Source organism: Stylophora pistillata, chromosome 6 (genome assembly GCF_964205215.1).
Source record: "Stylophora pistillata chromosome 6, jaStyPist1.2, whole genome shotgun sequence".
In the NCBI taxonomy this organism is placed as follows: domain Eukaryota; kingdom Metazoa; phylum Cnidaria; class Anthozoa; order Scleractinia; family Pocilloporidae; genus Stylophora; species Stylophora pistillata.
Window position 1 is genome coordinate 3,340,001 of NC_142524.1, and position 24,500 is coordinate 3,364,500.

At 38.8% G+C, this 24,500-nt stretch overlaps 3 protein-coding genes across 4 annotated transcripts in view; 1 reads left to right on the forward strand and 2 right to left on the reverse strand.

Annotated features, from left to right (window-relative positions):
* Window positions 1–495, reverse strand: part of LOC111339028 (uncharacterized) — a 12,109-nt gene extending 11,614 nt beyond the window's left edge. For both annotated transcript variants that reach the window (XM_088725569.1, XM_088725570.1), the window contains exons 1-2: window positions 406–495; window positions 151–215 (exon numbers count right to left, since the gene is read on the reverse strand). The gene's annotated coding sequence lies outside the window, so the exon portion shown is untranslated. The remainder of the gene's footprint in view (window positions 1–150; window positions 216–405) is intronic.
* Window positions 496–2,183: 1,688 nt separating this feature from the next.
* LOC111339026 (uncharacterized) lies at window positions 2,184–20,113 on the forward strand. The gene is made up of 25 exons (XM_088725567.1): window positions 2,184–2,368; window positions 2,483–2,552; window positions 2,668–2,748; window positions 4,550–4,666; window positions 5,452–5,484; window positions 7,092–7,153; window positions 7,298–7,410; window positions 8,845–8,914; window positions 9,407–9,479; window positions 10,070–10,137; window positions 11,141–11,241; window positions 11,373–11,501; window positions 12,325–12,422; window positions 12,993–13,070; window positions 13,450–13,581; window positions 13,715–13,834; window positions 14,332–14,383; window positions 14,959–15,093; window positions 15,409–15,491; window positions 15,573–15,649; window positions 16,012–16,065; window positions 16,176–16,229; window positions 16,453–16,639; window positions 16,887–17,060; window positions 17,457–20,113. The coding sequence occupies exons 1-25, from the start codon at window positions 2,322–2,324 to the stop codon at window positions 19,086–19,088; spliced, it is 3,840 nt and encodes a 1,279-aa protein (XP_088581693.1). The 5' UTR covers window positions 2,184–2,321; the 3' UTR covers window positions 19,089–20,113.
* LOC148727747 (uncharacterized) lies at window positions 19,698–22,719 on the reverse strand. Its single transcript, XM_088725579.1, has one exon. The coding sequence runs from the start codon at window positions 22,602–22,604 to the stop codon at window positions 21,258–21,260; it is 1,347 nt and encodes a 448-aa protein (XP_088581705.1). The 5' UTR covers window positions 22,605–22,719; the 3' UTR covers window positions 19,698–21,257.
* Window positions 22,720–24,500: the final 1,781 nt, after the last annotated feature.

Consider the following 24,500-nt stretch of genomic DNA (forward strand, 5'->3'; position numbering starts at 1 on the left):
GTATATTTTTTGAAACTAGAATGTGAAAAAAGATTTTAAATGGCATCTTGCTCTGATATCTTTCTTTCATTGACGGTCGTTTCCATCAGCAACAGAAATGGACATGATGATGTGTCGATGAGTGTGGTATAATACTTCATTAGTACTTACTTTCGGGAGACGGTTGTTCGACAAAGATGATGTCTTCAAGTTTTGGAGTTCTACGACAGAATGTCCTGAAAACGGATAAGTTCGAAAACAAAAAATTTTTAGCATTGGAAAAATGATTTCTCAAAAAGTTTTCATGTTGCACAAACGAAGCCAGCACGGTATTTCATTTACACATTTTAAAATCTGTGAAAAAAGTCTAATTGAAACAGTCTAATTGAAAAAAAAACTTTAAAGAAAAAAGTCTTGCCAGCTAACCTTGAGCCAAAAATGAGCAAACCCCACAGTCAAGATCAGCCGCTGAAGACAAATCTGGATACCCGAAGTGGATGTTTGTTTGCAAGTAATCGTACAGAGGCGTAAACTTCTTTAAATAGGTTTTATTTTAAGATTTTTACGGGAGGCAAGTTTCATTTTCCAACACGATCTACTCTTTCAGTTTAGGCTTGGTCGAAAATGAAAACTAACGTCAGAAATGCCTGAAAACGGTGAATGATTTCTTTATGTAGAGTGTTTGAGCACTAATATTTTTTTAAACCATTTCAGGGGCGGATACAGGGGGGGTGGATAGGGTGGATATCCACCCCCCCCCCCATTTTTCAGTAAAAAAAAATTCGAAATGTCACTTTATTTGAAATAGAAAATAAAGAAAGAAAGAAAAATTAGCTCTCGCTCATGTCTGGTTGTTGTTATGCCACGTTTCGTCGTCTGCCGCCACTTTTCGCGCAAAAGTTCGCAAGGAAGCCATTTGACAACGCCTAGTGAGGCGAAGTAAGATTCTGATTGGCTCATTATTGCGAAATTTGTAGGGAAACATTCGCGCTTACCAACCCATGTGCTCAGTCGATGCTCAGGTTTGATGGCAACCTCGTTCCCAGGGTCTTGTGGGTAATTTCCAAGAAGATGGCGGGTCGACCCTCAATAAATATGGTCTGCCATCCACCCCCCCTTTTGAAATCCTGGATCCCCCCCTGCATTTACTAATTTTTTTTTTAACCTGTTAAAAATCCTTTATTATTTTGATCAGTGGGAATGATTCATCAGGTATCATCTTCAAAGAGAAGTCTGTCGGAGTCTACCGGGCATGAAAATTTTGTGTCAGTGATAAACACGACAAATTTCAACATAGTACTTTCGCACGCGGACACAGTTTCGTATCTCATCTTAACTCTAAAATCTTATTGACGGGGTGGTTAACTCTTAAATCTTATTGTTGGTCTGAATAACAGTGTATCAAAACTATTAAGAGAACCTACATAATCATCAGTCATGGGGTGAAAAGCTAATTTTTGTTCCCGATTCTGAATGGCTCTTTTCATCCAAAAACTTTTCAGTAGTTTTTACAGTACTGTCATTGAATTTCTGTGCCTACTTTGTCTTCCTTCTAGGAAGGTCGTAAGCACTGTGTTACGGTGTCGTAATAGTCCGTAACCTTTCTCCAAGCACCTCACCGTTTTCAAAATGGCGGACTATCGTAGCCACACGCGTAACATCGATCTCTTGAGACTCGCCCTGGTTAAGTTCCGACACCGGTCATCGTTGAACGAATTTGATCGGGTTTCTCTCATGCAATTTATTTTTGGGCTTTGTTAATTTTTTTCTCAGGGCCTCACCTCTGTATTTCGATATTGTTATCGATTTGAACGTAAGAGCTACGTCGGAAAACGTCGTTCACATCGCTTCTTCACCGCAATACTCTAAAACTAAACAATAGTAGGCACATGCAGTCATAGACTGCCTTTTATTTCATGGTTATTTTTTTTTTTCGGTTGAAATATCACCATCGGTTATTTGTGAATCATCTACTGCGTTGGTATTTGAAGTGAGCAGCTAAATCTATCATCGTTAATGAAATTTACAAAGGTATGCGTTCAACGGGAAAAAGAAGGATTAAAAGCAAAGAATCAAAAAAACTGCGCGGTGTTATTTTAATCGTGCTGTATGGATTAGTTACCATTCTTCTAAGGAGAACAGTGAGGAAATCTGGGATCGAATTGGATCGAATGACATCAAAGCGGTCAGTCGAGTGTGCGCAGGCTCGCGAGTGAAAAAAATCGAGACTGTGTTATTAGTATGATTCGGAATAAATTGTTCACTGTATTTTGCAGGCTTTGATTTATAACGATCAAGACACTAGAAATGACTTAAGGAAAGAAGGCGATAATACAATCAACATGGCTTCAGTCAAGGTAGCAGTAAGAGTGAGGCCCCTTAATAAAAGGTGAGCCATAAAGCATTTAATTCTGCCGTTCTAGCAGAACGCCGATTAAAAAAAACTCGGTGATCGATTTCTGGCGTTTAAATATCCGTAAAATGTATCCGTTGGTAATTTTAGGGAGCGAGACATGGATGCCAAAATCTGCATCCAGATGGAAGGCAAGAAGACGACAATCACAAACCCTGGTGTAAGTGAAATTTTTATGTTTTCTTGTCGCTGTACGTAGGTGGTTATTTAACTTTAGTTTTGGTTGTTCCAAATTATTCGATGATGAAATTGAATTTGAACCTCTTTGATTTCAGAGCGAAGACAAAGATTTTACTTACGATTTCTCTTACTGGTCTGCGGATAGTTCAGACCGTCACTTCGCCTCACAGGAACAGGTAAAAAAATCTTAAAAATCGCTCAACTCATAATGTGAATTCGAACCCGATCGGGCCGAAGGAGTTTTTCGTGTAAAGTCCTTCGAACGTCATTCTGCATGCATAATGAAATATTGAAAAGTATTCACGTACATTTTCGATAAAATCGTCATTTTTTGATAGTTTCTTTTCAATTCAGACGGTAAATAAGTGGTTGCTCATTTTCCATCTTTGATCTCCAGTTGTTTGTTGTGCTAAATTATTTTATGGTCGTTCAATTTTATTTGTGTGATTTTTGGATGTCTCACTGTTTTGCAAGTCAAATTAATTGAGGGAATGGAGAAAGATTTTTCTTTTTTTTTTTTAAAGATTACCTTGACGGTTTACATGCGCAGTAATCAGTGAATGAACTTAGATAAAATAAGTAGTTAAGAAGAAATAAAATTTTATACAGTTTAAAATAATTATGTTAAAATGTGATAATAATTTTTCACCTAATTATCAAAAGGGAACTTAAGAGTAAGAAACATTTACGCACATTGTAAGATTCATCCTTTCTAAAAAATGGGATTTCTCTTATATGAAAAAAAAAGTGAACTTTGATACTGTTGACTATACTTATAAATGAAAACTGAGCTTAAATTTAAAAATAATGACTTTGATTTCAATTTAATATACTTCTTTGTTTTGCATATCAGTGAGCTAAACAACATAAACAAATCAGATGAATTGAAATTCACATTGTCTATAAGAAATCTGATTATAAATGTTTTATGTGGTGAAACATTATTCCAGTGGGCAAGAAAGTCACACTGGTGCAACTGAATCACGCAGAATCTTCTTTAAAATGACAAGCATTAATTAAATTATTTGACACAGGTCATAGACAGAGTTCAATAAAAAAGAAAGGCAAGGTCAAGAGAGTTTATTTTGAATATATTTTTGTACTGTTTATAGCAATGAATTCATGGTCTTAAAATAAAACTCATGGTCTTAAAATAAGTGAGGAGAATTTGCTACCTTTCAAGAAGTGGATAGATATTCAAGTCTTCTTGGATAAGGACAAATAAACCGTAAGCCCTGTCTCCTGCAGGGTTAGGGGTAGGAGACGTTAATTTCCCACGCACGAGATTACTGTGTCATGGATGTCCTCCCCTGGGGTGGGATGGATGGGAATTGGCCCTGAAAAGCCCCCATGGGGAGTGGTCAACTAACCTATGTATGTATGTATATAATGAAATTGAATATTCTGGTTTTAGCTTGAGAGTATGTTTCACCACACTTTTGATTAATACTGGACAAGACATTTTTTAAAATACTATAGTTGTAGGAACATGCATGTGAGAACGATCTTTGCAGTAAGGAGCACTACTTAAGCAGTGGTGAAAATAGGACCTTAAAAAGAATTCAGGCCTGTACAGGATTTGAACCTATAACCTCTGCTAGACTGGTGCAGTGCCCTACCGACTGAGCTAAGAACCCAACTGGGAGCTGGTCAGTAGGGTGGCTCGTAATAAACCCATGAGATGATGAGTCCAAATCTTTGTAAACAAGCCAGGTGAATTATGGGTCAAATAGAAAAGTTTCCATAAATCTACAAGTAAACTTTCTTGTGTAAATATTTAGAAGCAACAAACTTCTTATTTTTAACTGCTGCTTTTAATAAGATTTAGTTCTTTGTAAACTGTCAAGCTAAATAGAAGCTTGATATTTTTAAGGGTAAAGCATTTTGGTGATATGTTAAATAATTTTGGTATGACTCAGTCAAAAAAATCTTAAAAAAGTGTAACTTTTTACTTACTCAGTATTTGTCTTCCTGCAGGTGTTTGAAGATTTAGGCACAGATGTGATACAGGCAGCCTTTGAAGGTTACAATGCCTGTATTTTTGCTTATGGTCAAACTGGGGCTGGAAAATCATACAGTATGATGGGACAGGAGGTAACAAAACACAAGATACCAATTTTTTTTTTTACATGGGAGACCTCGGGGATCATTAATTTTTGTGTCCATAACAGCAATCTCTGATGGTGTATTCTGATTGTCCAGTTGAGAGTTGTCCAGAGAAGGACTATAAGTTGTGATTGTGACTGATGTTTTGACAGCTTCAGCAAAAGTCATTATCTGAGTTACTCTGTTATTGTTTTTGACTGAGGTATTTGAAAATTATAGTCTCTGTTATTGAAAACAGTCTTTCTTAAGATTAAAGTACATACTTTCGCCAGGTGATCAGAGTACATTATACATTGTACGAAATCAAATGTTGGTTCAAACCATTTACTGGTCAGAGTACTCATGATAGTCTCCCATTGTGGGAGGTGAGAAAGATAGGCCAGTTTTTCTTGTCAAGTGTCAGGTATAACATTTTAAAACAGCTTCATGACTGTATAGTTCTTTATGACATAGCAGTTTCTTTAATTTGTGGTTCACATGTATAAATGCTTCTAGTAGATGTCTTAACTTTGTGCAATATGGGGGTCAAAGTTCTGTAATACTGATAGTTGTACAGTTCTTTTACAGTACTCCTCACACATGCATTAAAACAAAAACTGAATATTGACTTGTAAATGACAATATGTGTGAATGATCTCATGTGTGAACTGCAATTAAAGAAATGGCAAAAAAGTAAGCCTGAAAAATGTATCATATGTCATTAAAAGAGGTCATTATTGAAACCAGTTTTAAATTGCCTATGCTAATTAATTTTTGATGGTATTACTTTGTAGAGTGCACCAGGATTGATACCAAGAATATGTCAGGTATTCTAAAAGATTTTTGATAAATTGAAAATTCTGAGACGTTTTGGAATGACTGCTTTTTAATGGTGCGGTACTTGTGTATTTCATTTGGATGATCATCTGCCAGTAAAATCTCCTTAATTTTATGTAGTAGGTATTTATCACTGTAGATGAAATAATTTGGATATATCAACAAAGTTGAAATGGTAAATTGGCCACCATAACGACTACAAAAGCTGACGTTTTGAGTGGTAGCCCTTCGTCGGAGCAAACTGTTATTTAGTATTTATTTGCAATATAGTTGGTATTTGTAACTATATAAACTAATTGCGATTTTGAGATGGCAATACCACATTATATTGACGGCTAGTTGAGAGAAAATATATTCCGTATTGGGCTCTGTGGCTTCGCGACTCCGCTCAATATGGAATATATTTTCTCCCAACTAGCCATCAATATAATGTGGAATTGCCATCTCAAAATTGCAATTAGTTTTGTATCACGATCCATCATTTATAAGGGTAAATAAAACTGTGAAATAATCAACCCACGGCTGATTGAAATATCAATTCTTTCCACCTGCGAAACGTATCCATAGTAACACTAATTTCGCACGCAAATAAGTTTGTCACGGGTAATTTGAAATTCCCTGCAAGTTTATAGTCTTTGTTACCATAAAATGAGTTGATCGAAACTGAAAAGTGTTGAAAGTTACACAGGAATGGAGTCTGAAGGGCCATTTGGTGATGAAATACCAAATTTTGATATTTGTGGGATAAAGAGTTATGTAAGGACATTGATGTACTAGATGTCTATGCGAAAACCAAAACAGGCGCCTTGAGTGAAAATAGTGGGTGGAAAAGTACAGAAAATGAGCAGAATCTAATAACTCTTTGAATTCTTGCCATATTAACATTCATTTTCCAACTGGCAAGTGACTTTGTCACATTATTACAATGTTTATGACTGTAAAAGTTGAATTTTCAATAAATACTGGTGAACTTGAAGTGAAATATTTGTACAATCATTTGAATTTGGCGGTAATTTGTTTGTGTACGTCAGCAACCTAATTTAGTGCAATGACGTCAATTTCAAAATTAGAACCAATCACAGGCCGCAAAAGTGAGACGGCAATGCCATGAAATATTGACGGCTCGCGTATAGCCAAAACTATAAGAAGATTGTGATACATTAATATTAAACTCTTTGTTCATGGCTAGCTGGTACTTATATTAAAATTGCAAAATTAATTAAAAATTCACATTCTTACTGGTCAATGAAGCAAGGTATTTAGCTTGGAATTTCGAGTTGAAAACGAGGCTGAGTGATAATGTTTTGCATTTACGTATACATAACTACTACAAGTAATGCTGTTTTTTTTCTTTTTTTTTCAATTATGCAAATCAAGGAAAATCTATTACTTGACTCGTGAATTCTGCGTTAAATTGCTCTTGAAAGTGGATATCACACTCATCACTTTGCAATTGTTTTGTGCAATGTCAGTTTTCTCGTGAATTTTCATGAATTCCCTTGTCAAGCAATGAATTATTACAATAATGATTTGAGGCATGGATTGAATTCTTTGTCTATCATTTATTATAAGACAGTGTTAATTATGTATTTTGCAGGGTCTGTATGCACGAATGGAATCAAGTGGTGATGATAAGACTGAATTTAGGACTGAAGTTAGGTAAGTTTTCCCTGTTTTTTTTTGTTTTTTTTTTTTTGTGGCCATCAAGCTAATCATTCTTTTTTTTTTTGTAGGGGGGTGGGGGGCTTTTTTTAATGACGCCATCATTTATTAACTCCAATCAATACTTTCTTTGTGTGTTAGTTATCTTGAAATTTATAATGAGAGAGTTGGTGATCTCCTTCGACCAGCCAAAGGAAGAGAGAAATTTAATCTCAAAGTGAGAGAGCATCCCAAGGAAGGTCCTTATGTACAAGGTATGTTATAACATAACCAAAGCAAAGCGCGCGCTCTGATTGGTCAATTCAGCATCCTCCATTTGCCCATGGGTGTAAGCCGCTGACATGAGGAAATGCAAAGACTATTTCTCCGCGCGCGCTTGTTTTTTCTGGTCACGTAAGATTTGTTAAATAAAAGGGAACTCTTTAGCTACAATGTATCAATGTTATGTTATAAAACAAATGGTAAACACCACAGCGTACACTGTTGAGTTATGGATGCACTTGGGAGGTTTGCTAAGCACTCAAGAAGCTACAGTCGCTCTCGCCTATGGCCTCGAGCAACTCTTACACTTCTTTTGTGCTTAGCAACCTCCTGTGTGCATCCATAACTCAATAGTGTATGCTGTGGTGTTTACCATTTGTTAATGAAAGGACTGAATTTACTTTGCAGTTACTGTCAGTTAAGTAACCCACATGTTTGCAAAGTTAGGAAAGAAAAAGAAAAATTGTAGTTTTTGAGTGTGGAAGTGAATCAAAGATGTTATTTGTCTTGTTGTGAGGGTTGGCCAAACTGAAAAAATCTGAGGCTCCATGAGGAATTGGGCCCTTGACCTTTGGATTCTGTGCTTTAAAGCTCTACCACTGAACTACAGAGAACTCTGTGGTGAGATAGACCATTGCCTGGTTCATATGTGACACCTTCTGCATTAGCTGCAAGAATCAGCAATGTGTGGCAGGACAAATAATGTCTCTCTTGGAAGCCTACTAGGTCTTTGCGATCATCGAGTAAGAACTTGTTAGTGATTCCTCGCTCCAAGTTGAAATCTTATGGCGATCGCACCTTTTCTGTCTCTGCACCTAAGCTGTGGAATGACATTCCTGAAACCATAAAATGTAGTATAGATCTTAGCACTTTTAAGTGTAATCTTAAAACTTATCTTTTTAAGCATTATTTTAATGAATGATTATGTTTGATTATTATTTTACTTTTTACCTTGATTGTGAAGCGCCTTAGAGCTTTTGGATAGGGCGCTATATAAATTGTCATTTATTTATTATATATATTATTATTTCTTTATTATGTTCATGGTACAGTCAGTTGGTCAGCAGGAAGATGTCTAACGACTAAGATTTATAAACCTACGTGTACATGAGCCCAAACTTTGTTGTCATTTGAGTAGCATGAAGCAATTGGGGGTATTGTTAATCCTCCAGAATGCAATGGTTGAGTATCACAGGTTTCCCCCTAGAATATTGTCAAGTATCTCGGACAGTTTGCCCTCTCTATGTGCTACACTTCCGGACAGAGAGAGACACTGTGAGGGTTACATGCAGTGCTTTTCGTAAAGACACAACACAGTGATCCAACAGAGGGTTTACACCACATACAGGTGGTACACACACACGTTTTGACAGAGTTATTGGTTAAAAAATATACTTATAATATTATTTATAATTATACTTATTTAGATTTGACAAAACATGTTGTGAAAGATTATGAGGGAATAGGAAATCTGATGGAAGAAGGAAACACAAACAGGTAAAAATGATGATGATAATAATAATAATATTTAATAATAATACAATAATGATAAAAATAATAGCAGAACACATTCCTTCAGTCTTAAAACTGTTGTCACAGTTTTTTTTTTATCAATTACACATGTATTGACTGCACTGATTTTGATCATTCTTGAATGAAATTGTGATGATTTTCAATTTAAACATCTTGGAATTTTCAACCATTGTAATATGATCAAGGACCTAGGGCAACATGAATTGCAATATAATTTGAGTGAAAGATTCCTGTACAGGAATGCGAAGGATAAAGGAGGACAACACCTCAAGTGAATGGAAAGGGAAGGAAAACTCAAGCATTCTTTGATGGAGAAAAGCTACTGGGGTTTTTCTCAAAATTCTTGCAAATAATTGCCTGGTCTTTTCAATGATGATATTAAGATTTTACTAGCACAAGGCAGTTTATTAGTGCAATGAGAGAATTTGTTTGTCCTGTATCTTGTTCATATTCCAGGACTGTTGCTTCTACAAACATGAATGATGTCAGCAGTAGATCACATGCAATATTCACTATTCTGTTCACACAGGTAAGAAAACAAACCAATTGTTGGTTTGATTCCCAGTAAATTAAATATATCTTATTAACTAAGCGCAAGGGCCGCACTGGGAGAATATCGGCCCGATGTCTTGACAGTACAGACCAAGCACAGCGAGGTCCGTACAAAAAAGATCGAGGGCCGATATTCTTCCAGTACAGTCCCGAGCAAGCTTGGTTAATAAGAGAATTTTATTCTACGACTAAAGTTCAGAGGGACACAAGTGCAGTATCAGTGGGGACAGTGCCCAGTCCAATACTGAGAGAATAATGACCGGCAATAGAGCATTTTGATAGGTTGATTTTAGTTATTGGCCCTCTGTTTGCCCGAGTCATGTAATAAAATATGATTATGCAGTTATTAGCCAAGGGTATTCTCCCGAGACATGGAGACAGTTATTGACATTGTATATTTTAATGTATTTTTGACTGGATAATTTTTCTGTTTCATGTGCTAGTAATGAAAAATACACATATTTGAGGTCTTGAATCAAAGATATGTGAATCAGCATTGCTATAATTACCTGTACTTAAAGAGAAATTTATCATTTTTACTGATGTTTTTTTATCATCATGTTTTAGGCCAAGTTCTATACAGACATGCCTAGTGAAACTGTCAGTAAAATTCATTTAGTTGACTTGGCAGGAAGGTTAGTAACTCTGATGACCAATTCATAATTCTCTCTTTCATCTGCTACTCATTTCTTTGTTAGTAAGTTATAAAAAAAAAATGCTTGCCTTTTTATTTAATAAATGTGTTTATTAAACAACAACAAACATATGAAACATATGTGTGAACTGCGGTTAGGAGACGTATATGAGCCCGATCCTTCGCAGTAAAGCACTATTTGAGCAATAGTGAAAATCAGACCTGAAAAAAATATGTTTCATATGTTTCATATGTTTGTTGTTGTTTGATTTATCATCTACAGGTTTATGTCGAATTAATTTGATGGCCTGCTCCCAGTTGGCTTGTTAGCTCAATTGGTAGAGCGCTGCACTAGTATCGCAGAGGTCAGTGGTTCGAATCCCGTACAGGCCTGAAATTTGTTTCAGGTCTGATTTTCACTATTGCTCAAATAGTGCTTTACTGCGAAGGATCGTGCTCGTATACGTCTCATAACCGCAGTTCACACATGTTTCATATGTTTGTTGTTGTTTGATTTATCATCTACGGGTTTATGTCGAATTAATTTGATGGCCTGCTCCCAGTTGGCTTGTTAGCTCAATTGGTAGAGCGCTGCACTAGTATCGCAGAGGTCAGTGGTTCGAATCCCGTACAGGCCTGAAATTTTTTTTCAGGTCTGATTTTCACTATTGCTCAAATAGTGCTTTACTGCAAAGGATCGTGCTCATATACGTCTCATAACCGCAGTTCACACATATGTTTCATATGTTTGTTGTTGTTTGATTTATCATCTACGGGTTTATGTCGAATTAATTTGATGGCCTGCTCCCAGTTGGCTTGTTAGCTCAATTGGTAGAGCGCTGCACTAGTATCGCAGAGGTCAGTGGTTCGAATCCCGTACAGGCCTGAAATTTTTTTCAGGTCTGATTTTCACTATTGCTCAAATAGTGCTTTACTGCGAAGGATCGTGCTCATATACATAAATGTGTTTATTGTCATAAAGAAACTAACCTTTTTTGTTGCAGTGAGAGAGCGAACTCGACTGGTGCTACAGGAAGTAGGTTAAAGGAGGGGGCAAACATCAACAAATCCCTTGTTACATTGGGAACTGTTATCTCAGCATTAGGTAATAACTATTGTAGGTAACTGGTGTTACTTTGATCTCTTGGAGAACAGACTTTCCTTTAAATGCTTCACTGTCCATCCAGCGATGATTTCTGTTATTAAATGGAAGTTTTGGTCCTTGTTTTATTGCAGCTGAAGCAAGCGAGAACTCCATCAGTAAAGATCCTAAGAAGAAACTTTTCATCCCTTACCGCAACTCCGTGTTAACATGGTTACTGAAGGACAGTTTGGGAGGAAATGCCAAGACAATCATGATAGCAGGTTAATAGTTCTCAGTTATGTTATAACATAACCAAAGTAAAGCGCGCGCTCTGATTGGTCAATTTAGTGTCCCCCATTTGCCCATGGGTGTACGCTGCTGGCGTGAGCAAATGCAAAGACTATTTTTCCGCACGCGCTTGTTTTTTTCTGGTCGCGTAAGATTTGTTAAATAAAAGGGAACTCTTTAGCTACAATGTATCAATGTTATGTTATAAAACAAATGGTAAACACCACAGCGTACACTATTGAGTTATGGATGCACTTGGGAGGTTTGCTAAGCACTCAAGAAGCTAGAGTCGCTCTTGGCTATCGCCTGGAGCGACTCTTACGCTTCTTTTGTGCTTAGCAACCTCCCGCGTGCATCCATAACTCAATAGTGTACGCTGTGATGTTTACCATTTGTTAATTAATGTTTAAATTAGAACAAAGGATAGTCTTGTAAGTTTCAGACATGTATGCTTCCTGTCAGAAATAGGCTTCATGTGCTTCTATTGTGGTGATTGCTATTGGTACAAGTTTGCCAATGTTTAAATTTAACTTTGCTGTAAAACATTAGATTGTGGGATGAACAAAGATCTATTTACCTTTTACATGTAACTCCCAAGATCCAAGTGTCAATTCTCCCATCTAGCTGCTACCCATTTCCCTGTGAATTAATCACAAGAATTTGCTTCTAGGTCAAGCCAACAACTTCTCTTTGATAAGTTTGAATATTCTCATTACCTGTTTGCTGGATATTGTATGGACATTATGGGGAGAAGTTGCATGTTAATCACTTCTGAGAGTTAAAGGGTTATTAAGATTATTTTCTCCTTCTTCGTAGCTATATCACCAGCTGATGTGAACTATTCAGAGACTCTAAGCACCTTACGTTATGCCAACAGAGCTAAGAATATCATCAATAAACCAACAGTCAATGAGGTTTGTTATTAAAATGAGTCAGTGAAATTCTGAGTGGAGTAGGTAGGATTTTTCAGTCTGTTTGGGGGTAGGGGTGGGGGGATTTCACACTCTAGCACCTTACTAGCAATTGTGGCAATGTCAGGTTGTTTTCTCATATAATCACATTTGTCAAACAAATACCTTTATACCCCACCACCAACCCCCTCCCTTTTTCGTACACTTCTTTTCCACCTCCCCCTGGTTTAAGCCTGGTTTTTTTTCCTGTTTTTATGGAAGCTACAATTATTCTGTCTTAAAAAAAAGAGAAAAAAAAAAGAGAAACTAAAACAATATGTGATCCGAGGGTAAGTTGTAAACTGCTTTGAATCAGGAAGGGGGGAGTCACATACTCCCTTTGCTACCCCCCTCTTAGCAGAGCCCATGATTGGACCCCTAAGCAGCACATGTTTGAGTTGTCCACGCACAGTGATTTGTTTTCATTTGTGGAAGGTATACCGAAGAAGGGGAACTTATACAATGTAGTGTTTTTGTCTTAATGCTTTATGCATAGAGTCAAGTGGTCTAAAACATTTGTTCATTGTCATCCAGGATCCTAATGTGAGACTGATCAGGGAACTGAGGGCTGAGATAGACAGACTCAAAGTGCTCCTGCAGGCTCACGGACAGGTATGTAAAGCTTCAGGGTGCATTTGCCATATTTGGTGGTCAGGTGTTTTTGTTGCCTTTTTTTCAATACAAAGCGCTTGGATAAAAGATTTGCAAAATAGAAACAAGTATTCCCCTGGGCAACTACAATGGATTGAGGAGGACAAACGCATTTATTAGGCGTGTCTCCTACTTCTACTCCTACGACGACAAGGAAGGTGACGAAACGACAAACTGATTCATGACGACGACACAACGTCAACGCGGCGACGACACGATCACGAAGGAGACAACGAAAAGGGTAATAGCGACATAAACAGCCGACAACTACGAGGACTCGTTACAGCATATTTCATCAATTCGTTACTTTGTTATTATTTATTATTTATTATAATGTTAGGATGGAGTTGGTGAGCTTGGCGCGGCAGAGGAGTCGCAAATGACCGAGAAACTGCACGAGAACGAGGCGCGAGTTGAAGAACTCACGAAAAACTGGACCAGCAAATGGCGGGAAACACAGAAAATTATTGAGGTAATTGAGATCAGTCAGAAAGCAACTGAGACGTCAATTTTGCTGGCCTTTATGTAGCCCGATCCATTAACAAGCTCAGGAAGACTTAGTAAGAGTTGCTGACGAAATGTTTTTTTTTTTTTTTTTTAAACAGGAGCGAGCTCTTGGGTTCAGATACGAGGGAGCTGGTATCAAAATGGAGTCAGAGCTTCCTCATTTGGTCTGCATTGATGATGACGTTCTCAGTACAGGAGTAACCCTTTACCACTTGAAGGTAGTGTAATTGTCTCATATAGAGCTCTGGTCTATGAAGTGTCGTTAGACTAAGATCAAAGTGCTGAAGACGTCCTATCAGGAGAAAGGAAAGTATTAGAGGGAACCATTGAGAATGCAAAGTGAAATTAGGTCATCTACCTGGAGCGCGGGAAAACGCGTGTTGAAGTCGTGGATGTAATTGGTTGTATGGATGCCGTGGGTTTTTAAGTGTTATTACGGCGCGAATTAAAGCAAAACAGAACCTAATCTCGGGCTTCATTCGAGAGTTGATTGAAAACAGCTCAATTCCTGCCGCCCTCCAAGGCAACAGGATGTAATTAGCTCTTTTAACTGTAACAGGAGATCTCAAAGTTTAATTCAAACGTTAGCTAGTGGAACTCATACATTTAGCAAGGAGATGCAGAAACATGAAGAAGCAAGATAGCCTGCCAGCATTGTGTTGTCTTGTTCTTTGTGTCAGCTAATCAGTGGGTTTTCTTTTTCTTTGATTCATAGGATGGGATGACTTACATCGGAAGAGAGGATGCAAATTTTAATCCTGATATAGGTTGGTCTGAATTTTAATCAGTCAGCCTGCGTAGCTGGTGGTTTTCGGATACCCGGGGAGCGGCGAATTTGGCAGTGGACTCTGTCTCCTTCCCAGTCCTCTTACGGGATGGGAAAGCCTTGGCCGCTTCATACTGCTCGTTACCTAAGTAACTTGGTAGCATGTGAATGAAAAGAGAAAATTGCTATAGCTAGAGTTTGTTTTCATCCTTAAAGCTCGTCATTAATGCTTAGTAAGAAAGCTGGTGAGATAAAAGCAAGGGAATCAAAGCATATCGGGAAGGTGATCCCAACTGTTTGACCTGAAAGGAAATTCGTGAAACACAAGATAGGGGAATTTGCTTTTCTATTACGCACAGACATCTTTGATAGTCATTCACCAGCCATATGAACTCGAGTCGCAGTTCTCGAACGACTATCCTCACTTTTCATCTTAAAAGTTAGTTTTTTTTTTCTGGATTTTAGAAGTTAGTACTTGATCATATAAAGGAAAACACGTTTTGAAAATCAAGCAGCCTTGACAATAAGCCTTTTGACAGATATTGATAATAAAATTTTCCTTGATACGTCCATCAGTGTTATCAGGACCTGGTATTGAAGCTGAACATTGTATCATGGAGAGTATTGAAGGCACAGTTATTCTTCATCCAGTCGCCTCCCTGTGCCAAGTGAATGGGCTTCCTGTGGGCAAGTCACAACGGATTAGTCAGGGTATGTGTACCCTACACCTCCTCAACTTGCACTAATCTTTTACATCCTAACATTAGTTTGTATATTCCCAGCACTGTTCTCAACACGTTTCCTAAAGTGCTGACAAGGAGAATTTGTTTAACAATCAAGGGCTTATTTAGCTGTTGATCTTTTCCGTCATACTCGTGACCGTAATGTATGACTCGGGTGTGATATTGTGAAGGTAAATTAGATGCTAACCATTCTGAGGGTCCACGGGTGATTATTTTGGTGGTTGTTGTTGTTATTACTATTGTTTTATTGTTTTATTGATAATGTCTGTCTCTGTTAACGCAGGAGATGTGATTTTACTTGGGAAAACGAACATGTTGCGGTTCAACCATCCTCAAGAAGCTGCTAAATTAAGAAAAAAGCGATACGTAAGTAGTTCTGTTGTTTAAAATTTTCAAAAAGAAGGTGAATTAGGAAATCATTTTCGTGGTTTTTCTTGATCTTTGCAGTATGAGTCGATGGAGAATTTAGCAGACCTTAGTTCAGAGCCAGAGAGAGAACCTTCCTATATGTTCTATAATGCCGGGTGAGTATTAAATGAATTGTGATTTACTATTTGACAATTTGTAACACATGAATATTCTCGTGCAGATTTAAATATACCACTCTAAAGGCAGTTACTTTCACAATAGTAAGAAAATTATCTAGAAGAAATGAGGGTGAACTTCGTTCTGTCCTTTTGAGCACCATTTGCATCTAGCAGGTTTAATAAGCTTTCTTGTTAAAAAATAAAAATTACTTGGTAAAGTCCTGCATCCGTGTTAGTGTCTCAAAGTATGATATGATCACAAGCCGCCTGCTACATGTGCCCTGTAAGGTCTTGAGAGCATTTTGTGATGGCAAGTTTGCTTATAACAGTCAATTTTTTTTTTTTTTTTTTAAATTTAGCTTGGAGCTTGAGCGTCAATATCGGGAGGAAACTCGGAGAATCGAGGAACAGAGGTAAATAGAGAACCATGACGAGTAATTTTTGATTTTTAGCTATTTTGGGTTGTTAGAATATCGCTCTAACTCCTCCTTTTATTTTATTCTATTTTTCTCCCACTATACAGACGATGTCTTGAAACTCAGCAGAGAGAAGCTGCCGACAAACTCGAGGAAGCAAGGTTTGATGACTTAATTTTGCATCTTTGAACCACTCTTGGTCGATGTACGAGCAGAAGTTGTTTAATTCTGGTCCAGTAACTATGTCGTTATGTCCTTTCACTGCATTGGATATGCCAGAATGACTTCGCAATACGCGTTGCATCTGACCTAAATACTCCGATGAAGCGGAGTTTTTAGAAACTCATTGGGATACATTCATTTAAGTTGGGCTTTTTTTCTCAGGCGTGAACTAGAGTTCCTCCGCTCCCAGCAACAAAGGGCTTCTGAAGTTCGAAGCGCAGAGGAGGTGGAGCGAAAAAAGGAACTAGAAGCGAGTCATCAGCAGTTAGAACTACAGAAGAAATATCTGGAGGAGATACGAGAAGAACAAGAACTGGCGCGAAAACGAGCCGAGGATGAAATTAGACAGGTATTTTGAATGAAAATAGGGTAATTTTAAAATAATATGGAATTGCAATGATTTTGTTTCACATCGCGCTGTGATAGGTCCAGAAAACGCACGCCTCCCTCTCAATCAACAGGTGCAAAGAATTAACTGCGACTTGGTAATTTACTGTTTCTCATGTTCCGTCAGTTCCTCGTTTTGCACTGAATTCTTATTTGCCCATTTAGACATTTTTCTCTCTTGTGATCTCTTTGTTGCGCGATTGAACCAGGTGAAGGAAAGGATCCGTCAAGAACAAGAGGAAGAGAGACAACGGCTGGAAGCTGAAATGCAGCGCCTCGTGGCGCTGGAAGAAGATCACAGGAGAAAGGTTCATATCAAAGAGCAGGAGATGGGAAGAATCAAGGAAGACCTGGAAAAAAAGTGGGACCAAGAACGAAGACAGGTAAACTGCGAGAACTACTACGAAGAATGAAAAGGAAATAAAAATGGTCAGAGATTTGTAAATTGCGCAATGGTGTGCAGGGTATAACTAATAACTTGTGTAACAGGGAAACATCAAAGGGATATAACTTGTGGTTAACTTGCTGTGGGGGAATGTGGTGAGCAGACTTTCGTAAGGTGGTGGTAGGTTGAGAACGCCTTTGTTAAGAACTAACATGACTGGCTAGTCGGTGAAAAGGAAAGTGGCATTTTTACCAGTTGGGTGTATAAGCCTTATCCTTTACTGACCAATCAAGCCATCTTAGATTTAATAAGTAATCTTATGAAACTGGAATTTTCCCTCACAAATCTAGCTGAAATACCATTGTATTTACTTTAATGTTAATATTGTTGTTAGGTTGAAATGCAGAGGGAAGAGGTGGCGAAACTTCAGCAAGAAATTGAAGCTAAATCACAAGAACTGGAAGCAGCTGAACGGGAAGCAAGGGCCGCTGCGCAGCGTAACAGCGTCGCGTCCTCATCTGGAACTCTTAGCCCTTCTGCCAGCAGTGATGCCTTGCAAGAGGCTGCAGAAGGCAGCGAGGAATCAGCTGAAGCAGCAGCGGAAACAAAAGCAGAAGCGGCTGCTAAAGCAGCAGCTCGGGCGGATTCTGACGAAAAGTCACAGCTTGAGGTACTTCGTGAACGACTGAGGCAGCTAGAGGTTGATTACGAGGAGCAGCGGAGGGAAGCACAGAGAGAGGTGGCACAGGCTAAAGATTCTGTGCGGCGAGTGGAGCAGGAAACGTTGGAGGGACTCCGTAGCCTCACTACTGGGAAGTCAGCCATTGAAGGGGAGTGGCGGCGGTTGGAAGAGGTTCAGGCCAAGCATAAGAGAGCTCAGGAACAGGCTTATGCCAAGATTAGGGACGTGCGGGAGATGCTGGAGAACGCGGAAGAGGTGGAGGAAGCTTCTCTTATCGAGAAGGAGAAGATGATCATGGAGAGAAGAGCAGCGAGGATGAAAGTCGAGGAGGCGAGGCGAAGGTTGGAAGAGTTAGAAAACGAGGATAAGGAAAGTGAATTGACAGAAGCAGATTTTACCAAAAAGAAAGAACTTCTAGAATTCGAAACGCGGGAAGAAATAAAAGATATCAGAGAGGAACGGAAGATTATAAGTGAACTACTGAACAAACATCAAACAGCGTTGCAGAAAGCAACGCTGATGGTGACGGAGACGAAGACCAAGCTTGAAAAACACCTGGAAAGCGAGAAGCTGATCCTGATGCCGCTACGAGAGAAGGTTGAGAGCTTGGTAAGGAACGAGCTGGGACCCCTCATCGAATACGAACAGGAGATAGAAAGAAGGTGTGAAGACGTCGATCGCGAGGGTCGAGAACGCAAGAAGCTCATTTACAAGCAGAGGAGGCGGATTGCGTTGCTGGAACGACAGCACAGCCAGGCGCTTCAGCAGGCAGAGAAGGAGACTTTGAACGAAGAGGAGCTGGAGGAGTTGGAAAATGAGAGAGAAGCGGAACGAAGTTTGATCCGGAAAGAGAAAGTGCGATTGCTTGAGCTCGAGAAGAAGCACAAAGAGCAGCAGGAGGTAGCAGAGCTAACGATAGGAGAGGCTGTACAGGAACTCGAGAAACGGAAGGGCACCGTCAACCAGCTGCTGGAAACTGAGAGGCGGAAACTCGCAGATCTGGAGGCCGTACATAAGGAGACGCTGGAGCACGTCGAACAAGAATTAGAGCAGCGCTCAGAGATCCTGCACCGAGTCAAGGATAAAGTACAGAAGGACAAACGTCAGCTGGCCAAGCTTGATGTGAGGCAACAACGCTGTGCAGCTAAAGCGGCTGAGGAATTGTTTCTCATGGCGGACTTGTTGGAAAAGGAAATGAGTGATCAAGGAAAAACAGACGAGCTATTAAGGATCAAAGAACAGAGGAAAAAACTGCAGGAACTGGACAAACAATTGAGAATGGCGGAGAAGAGAGAGAGAACCTCAAGAGATGATCAGGAGAATCAACAATGCATTCTGCTATAGACAATCGCAACTGTTATAAACTTTCCTGTGATTTGATTTTCCAGTCTTGTCGCAAAAAAGGTATTACTGTTAGTTGTTATAGGAAGAGCCAATTTAAAGTAAGTAGGAATCAAAAGTTATCTATATTAAATCGTCTTTCCGTCAGGGAAGCCTACTGAGTTTAGTTTCCGGATCATTGTGTGTTGAAGTGATCTTTCCTTCTTCCATGCATATCTATAGCTAATGATATTTCGCTTTTGTGCACTTATATAAGAATGTCAGTTGAAGGAAACGCTTCAACTATGTTTTTGCAATTTTCTTCATTATTCGGAATTAAAAATCTAGTCAAGAACTTGTTTTGATATATTTAACTTTCAATTGAATCCGACTTACCTTTTGAGATGTTATGTCAAATGTCGTTGAAGTGACGAGTTTATTTAAATATCTTAAAAGTAAACTGTAATTGTAAATATTTGAGCCAATGAAAGTGAAAGTTGTACATTACCGAAAGGTAGATTTATTTCGTTAGCAATAAGGCGCCAAGGTAAAAAATAGATTAAATTGGGTAATTGAACTAAAGCTTTTCATGGCAAACATTATTTAATCTAAAGTTAACTTAAATGCCCCTAATCCAAAGAAGATTGTATTTATTTCGATGAAATAATTTAAGAGTTAGTTTTTTTCCTTTTCAAATTTCCTCGGCGATTAAGGCCGACAGTGAATTGTATAAAATACTAATGTCCCTGTTGATAGGGTATCAATAGTGGAACCATGATGTAAAAAGAAATATGTGTTGTTATCAGCAGAACAAAACAGTCAACACTCCTTGGGTTTTATCCCAGGGATTTAAATCCCTGAGGTTTGAAACGGTTAAAGATCCGCAATAAACACAGTTTTCCCAAGGAACAGAGGAGAAAAATAATTTAGATTGTATCCGCTGGAATGTTGAATGTTTGCAGAATTGTAGGATGATGTGCCCTTGTGAATTATCAATCAAAAAGTAAAAATCCATTGAAAGTCCAAAAATAAAATGTTATGGGATGAAATTTGCGTCTGTTTTTTCTTCATTTCTGTCAGTTTCGTTAACAAAATGTTCCTTCGTCGGTAACAGGTCACGGACTTCCCTGCTGGCAGAGGCGTTTATTTGTTAACTTCCCCTACGGTCCACGTAAAAGTAAAGTCCTCTGCGCTCGGCCTGTTAAATCTTCTTCGAGCGTGCGCGGCCTGTTGCTTAGAAACAAATTAGTTCCCGGTAGTACTCGGCCAACTAAACAGGATGCGTGCGCATAAAAACGTGTTTAAAACAGGTTCTGACCGGTTTTGCAAATCAGATTATCCACAAACTTGGATAATTCCCAGGCGCATGCCCGAAGAAGATTTGACAGAATAATTTGGATATATCAACAAAGTTGAAATGGTAAATTGGCCACCGTAACGATTACAAAAGCTGACGTTTCGAGCGTTAGCCCTTCGTCGGAGCGAATGAAGATTTAACAGGCCGAGCGCAGAGGACTTTATTTTTACGTGGACCGTAGGGGGAAGTTAACAAATAAACGCCTCTGCCAGCAGGGTAGTCACGGACACGCGAGGAAGGTAGTTCGACTCGCGTTTAACTCAATCCATCCTACCACGATACAGAGGTTTCTCAATCAAGTTTGAGAATTTCCTTCCAGTAATAATGATGCAGATTATAGCAGATGGGTAATGATAGATGTGATGAACGTGCGCTGCGACCTTCTCCACGTGGTTGGAAAAAGATTCGTGAGAGAAACCGCACGGCATGTCACGTTCGGAAAAGTTGGTAATGGTTTCTTATCGATCTGCGGCGAATTTCACGGTTTTTTAGAGTGACGTCTTCATTAAACAACTTTTCCAAACATCTGCTTACAGAGTCGAGAACAGTTAAAACACTTGGTGGGTACACTAGACTATATCATTTTAACACTACTTTCGACTTCCTTGTATTCTTTTAGTGACAAGTACTCCAACTGTTATTCTTTGAGCTACGAAGTGTTGATGAATGTGATGCGAAAATTTGCGGTCACGATCTATTCAGGTTACATGAATAGATCGTCACCGCTCAAGCCACATACCGGAAATGAAACTTCCACTCGTTTCCAAACTACACCCTGCCGTTTTTGCGTCAAGGTTTTCAGGCGCTCAGCCAACGCATTTTTTCGAGAGAAAGCTTCAATTTCCACGTTTCAGTTTATGTGCAAACCAACCGACTGGCATGTGACTCAATATTAATCCATCTCTCCTCATAACTTCGCGTCTCGAGCGATAAATAAAACCACTGAAACTCGAGCTTTTCGACCCTACAAACAGCTGGGCGTGTATGCAAATCACTTGTTCATACAGTCCTTTGATATCCATATCAAAAGAACGCCCCGACGGATTGAAAAACTCGTCGGAAAAATACAGCTGGTAACCCGCTCGGTAAAAAGGCTCAAACCAGGTCCTGTTAAGTTCGTCTGTAGCCACGTACAGGGCAGCGGAGATTTTGAGGAAGTGTTTTTGTGCCATGCTGTTCAGCCAGTGAGATGGCGTCATGCTAGCACTTATTTTGTGGTCGGTTCTTCTCACATGTATGGCGTTAAATGATTGTGGAAGAATCGATAAAATTTGGAAAGCCTTTTGATAAATTATAGGTGAAAATTTGATGTTATTAAGAATCCACTTCTGCGCAAGTTTTGCGTCTTCTTTGTGGAACAATCGAACATTTGCCTTATAGCTGGTGTCTTGAGACAAATAGATGATATCGGCATGTTCGTTTTTAAGCTCGCTCAAAATTTGTCGTATTACGGGCTTGCTTGTGTTCCTATATCTTTTGATCTCTTTCGGGCACGCCCGAATGCTCCTCGAACTATTATTCGGGACAAATTCAACCCCTCGGGTCGAACTCTCGTTTACCGATGGGATAGCATCCACCCAAAATCCCAAAGCATCAGAATGACAGACATAATACCATTCAAAGTTGGCAAATTCTACCAAGAACTGTTTGTGGTTTGTTTTCACTTCATGAACGTCGACAACGCTACGCATAAGTTGGAGATCGAGAACCTCAGAGATGGGTACCAGATCTCGCTCAGCCATGTGATTATACACCCAGTTTATTCCCCATCTTTTTTCCAAATTTCTCCAACGCGCGAAATTTTTTCGTCTAGAAGAAATTGCCATATCGTGCGATGCCAATGGGTGTACCATCAATGTTCTATTGAGCAACCTAGCCATGACAAGTGCATTTTCGAGGGCAATACGGTGATTATTCCACCCGCCATCTGGCGGTTGATAAGTCAAGTATAAACGCCGTGGAGTCTGTACATGGACTTTTGTCACCTCGTTATGCGAGTGTTTGTTGTTTCCTCGTATTCCACGCCTGTTTGAAAGATTCGATTCAAAAGCACCCCTTGTTTGGACAGTTTTCCTTGTATTTCGCAGCGAGTATTGTAGGGATAAAAAATAATACTGTGCAACGACGACAAACAAAGCTGTTAGGAGATGGATGAAAACAATTAGATAGAACAAACGGCTCATCTGAAGCGTGTAAAAGTCCTTAGGAGCAGCAGGGTTGAGTATATGAACTGCTGTGGCAGTAGTTTGAAATCTTTGTTTTGTTTCTCCATGATTACTCAGATTCCGAACTGATTTCCATGTGAAATTAGATCGGGTATACGATGACGACATATTTGAGATAATTTGCTGTTTTATTTTTTCAACAATATAGACGGGTGGCAATAGTGTCGCGAAACGATTCACCAGACTAAACTAGACCAAAGGATTCATTGACTATCTTGTTTGTTGTTAGTTTTTGTGGTGTCTGTGCATGAGAATGGTTATCTCTGAAAACGTTGGAGTACGTGTCTCTAGACAGAAGACAAAAGGACTGAGTGTGCTCTCAAAGCTTTCAAGAGTGACAGGTATCAGTTTAGGTATTGACAGGTTTTCGTGTTGCTTTCTCTTAAAACATAACCACTTATCAACGAGTCTCCGTCCTCGAAGTGAGTGTGAAAGAATGCTCAATCGTGTATACGAAAACTAAAAAGACGTCTGTCTGTTATATGAAGAAATTTAAAATCTTTTCTGTCAGTTCGGCCCCTTGCTGTTTTTATCTAGACCACATCATGTTTAAAGTTTTTTTGTTTTAAAATAAATGATCTCTTTTAATTTTAGACGCTGCTCATTTTCGTGAAGAACAGTTTCTCATTGTGTCCAGTTGTAATGGAATTTTACAAGGATTTGGCGCTAAACATCTCGCGACAGATTTTGAACCCAGGTTATTGTCTCTAAATGCGATTGGAGATGGCAAAAAAAAGTAAGTGGGGACTTTTAGCTTAAAAAACATTAGTTAATCAAAGGATATTGTATTCGGATGGGAATGAAACAAATTCTTATAAGACTCGAGTACCAAGGAAATTGTGTAGCATAGCTTACGAGCGATTTGTGAATTTTTCATCTTTTTATTAGCATTCACAAAATGGAAAAACACCTCGCAGAACATTTCTCGACTTGAATTTCACGATGACTAAACCTTTTGGACATTAAACGCTGTTAGTCACCGACAGCGTGAAAAATCTCGTGAGATAATCAACGTTTAAGGCATTTACAACTACACTTGGGAATTGCCATCGAAATTGAGAGCTATGTAGCCCCTCCTGAAATGATTCCGAACAAATACGATACTCCCATGAATAACTCCCATACTGGATTCATTGCATCATTGATTGTTTCATTTGGAACCTTACCAAAATGTATTTTCCTCCGGAAAAATTAAGCTTTTGTTGAGTAAATAGACGAAAGCTTATCTTAATGGTTTTCTTCAGGTCAGAAAAATCTCTGAGCGAAAGCAGAAATCACAAGTTTAACTTGCAAACGTTTACTTGTTGCGCAGCATGCAGCAGGTCTTTTTTTCTTTTGTTTTAAATGAGTTTATTTTGGTCAAGTTTTAAAAAAAAGTGTGAAAGTGAAATTATCTCGGTCATGTCACAGCGAGCTTAGGAAAATTCTTCCCCCTCCCCCCCCCCCTCTCCCAGCGTAGTTTTATTGGAAAACAGACAAAATATCGTGAGAGCCGAATACAAAATACCCACCGCCAAGTCAAGCACGTTGAACACGGCGCCTTAAATCTTGACGGCAGTCCCGGAAATGAAAAGAATAAAACGCCTTAGCCACTTCATTTAGCGCCCATGTAAATGAAACAGAAACCAAGTAGAAATTCCTTTCAAGAAATATCGACAATTGTCAAAATGTGCTTTATTCCAAAATTTATCCGCTTAAAGTGTTTTTGCTAACAACATTGAAATCAGTACTTATCTTACGAGCAAGAAATTAAGACATAAAATGCCTGAACCGGGCGGTTCATCTGTGTCATTCTAGAAAGGGCTTAGCTTAGAGAGAATCGTAAGAACGATTTCGTGGGACATGTTTCTGTTC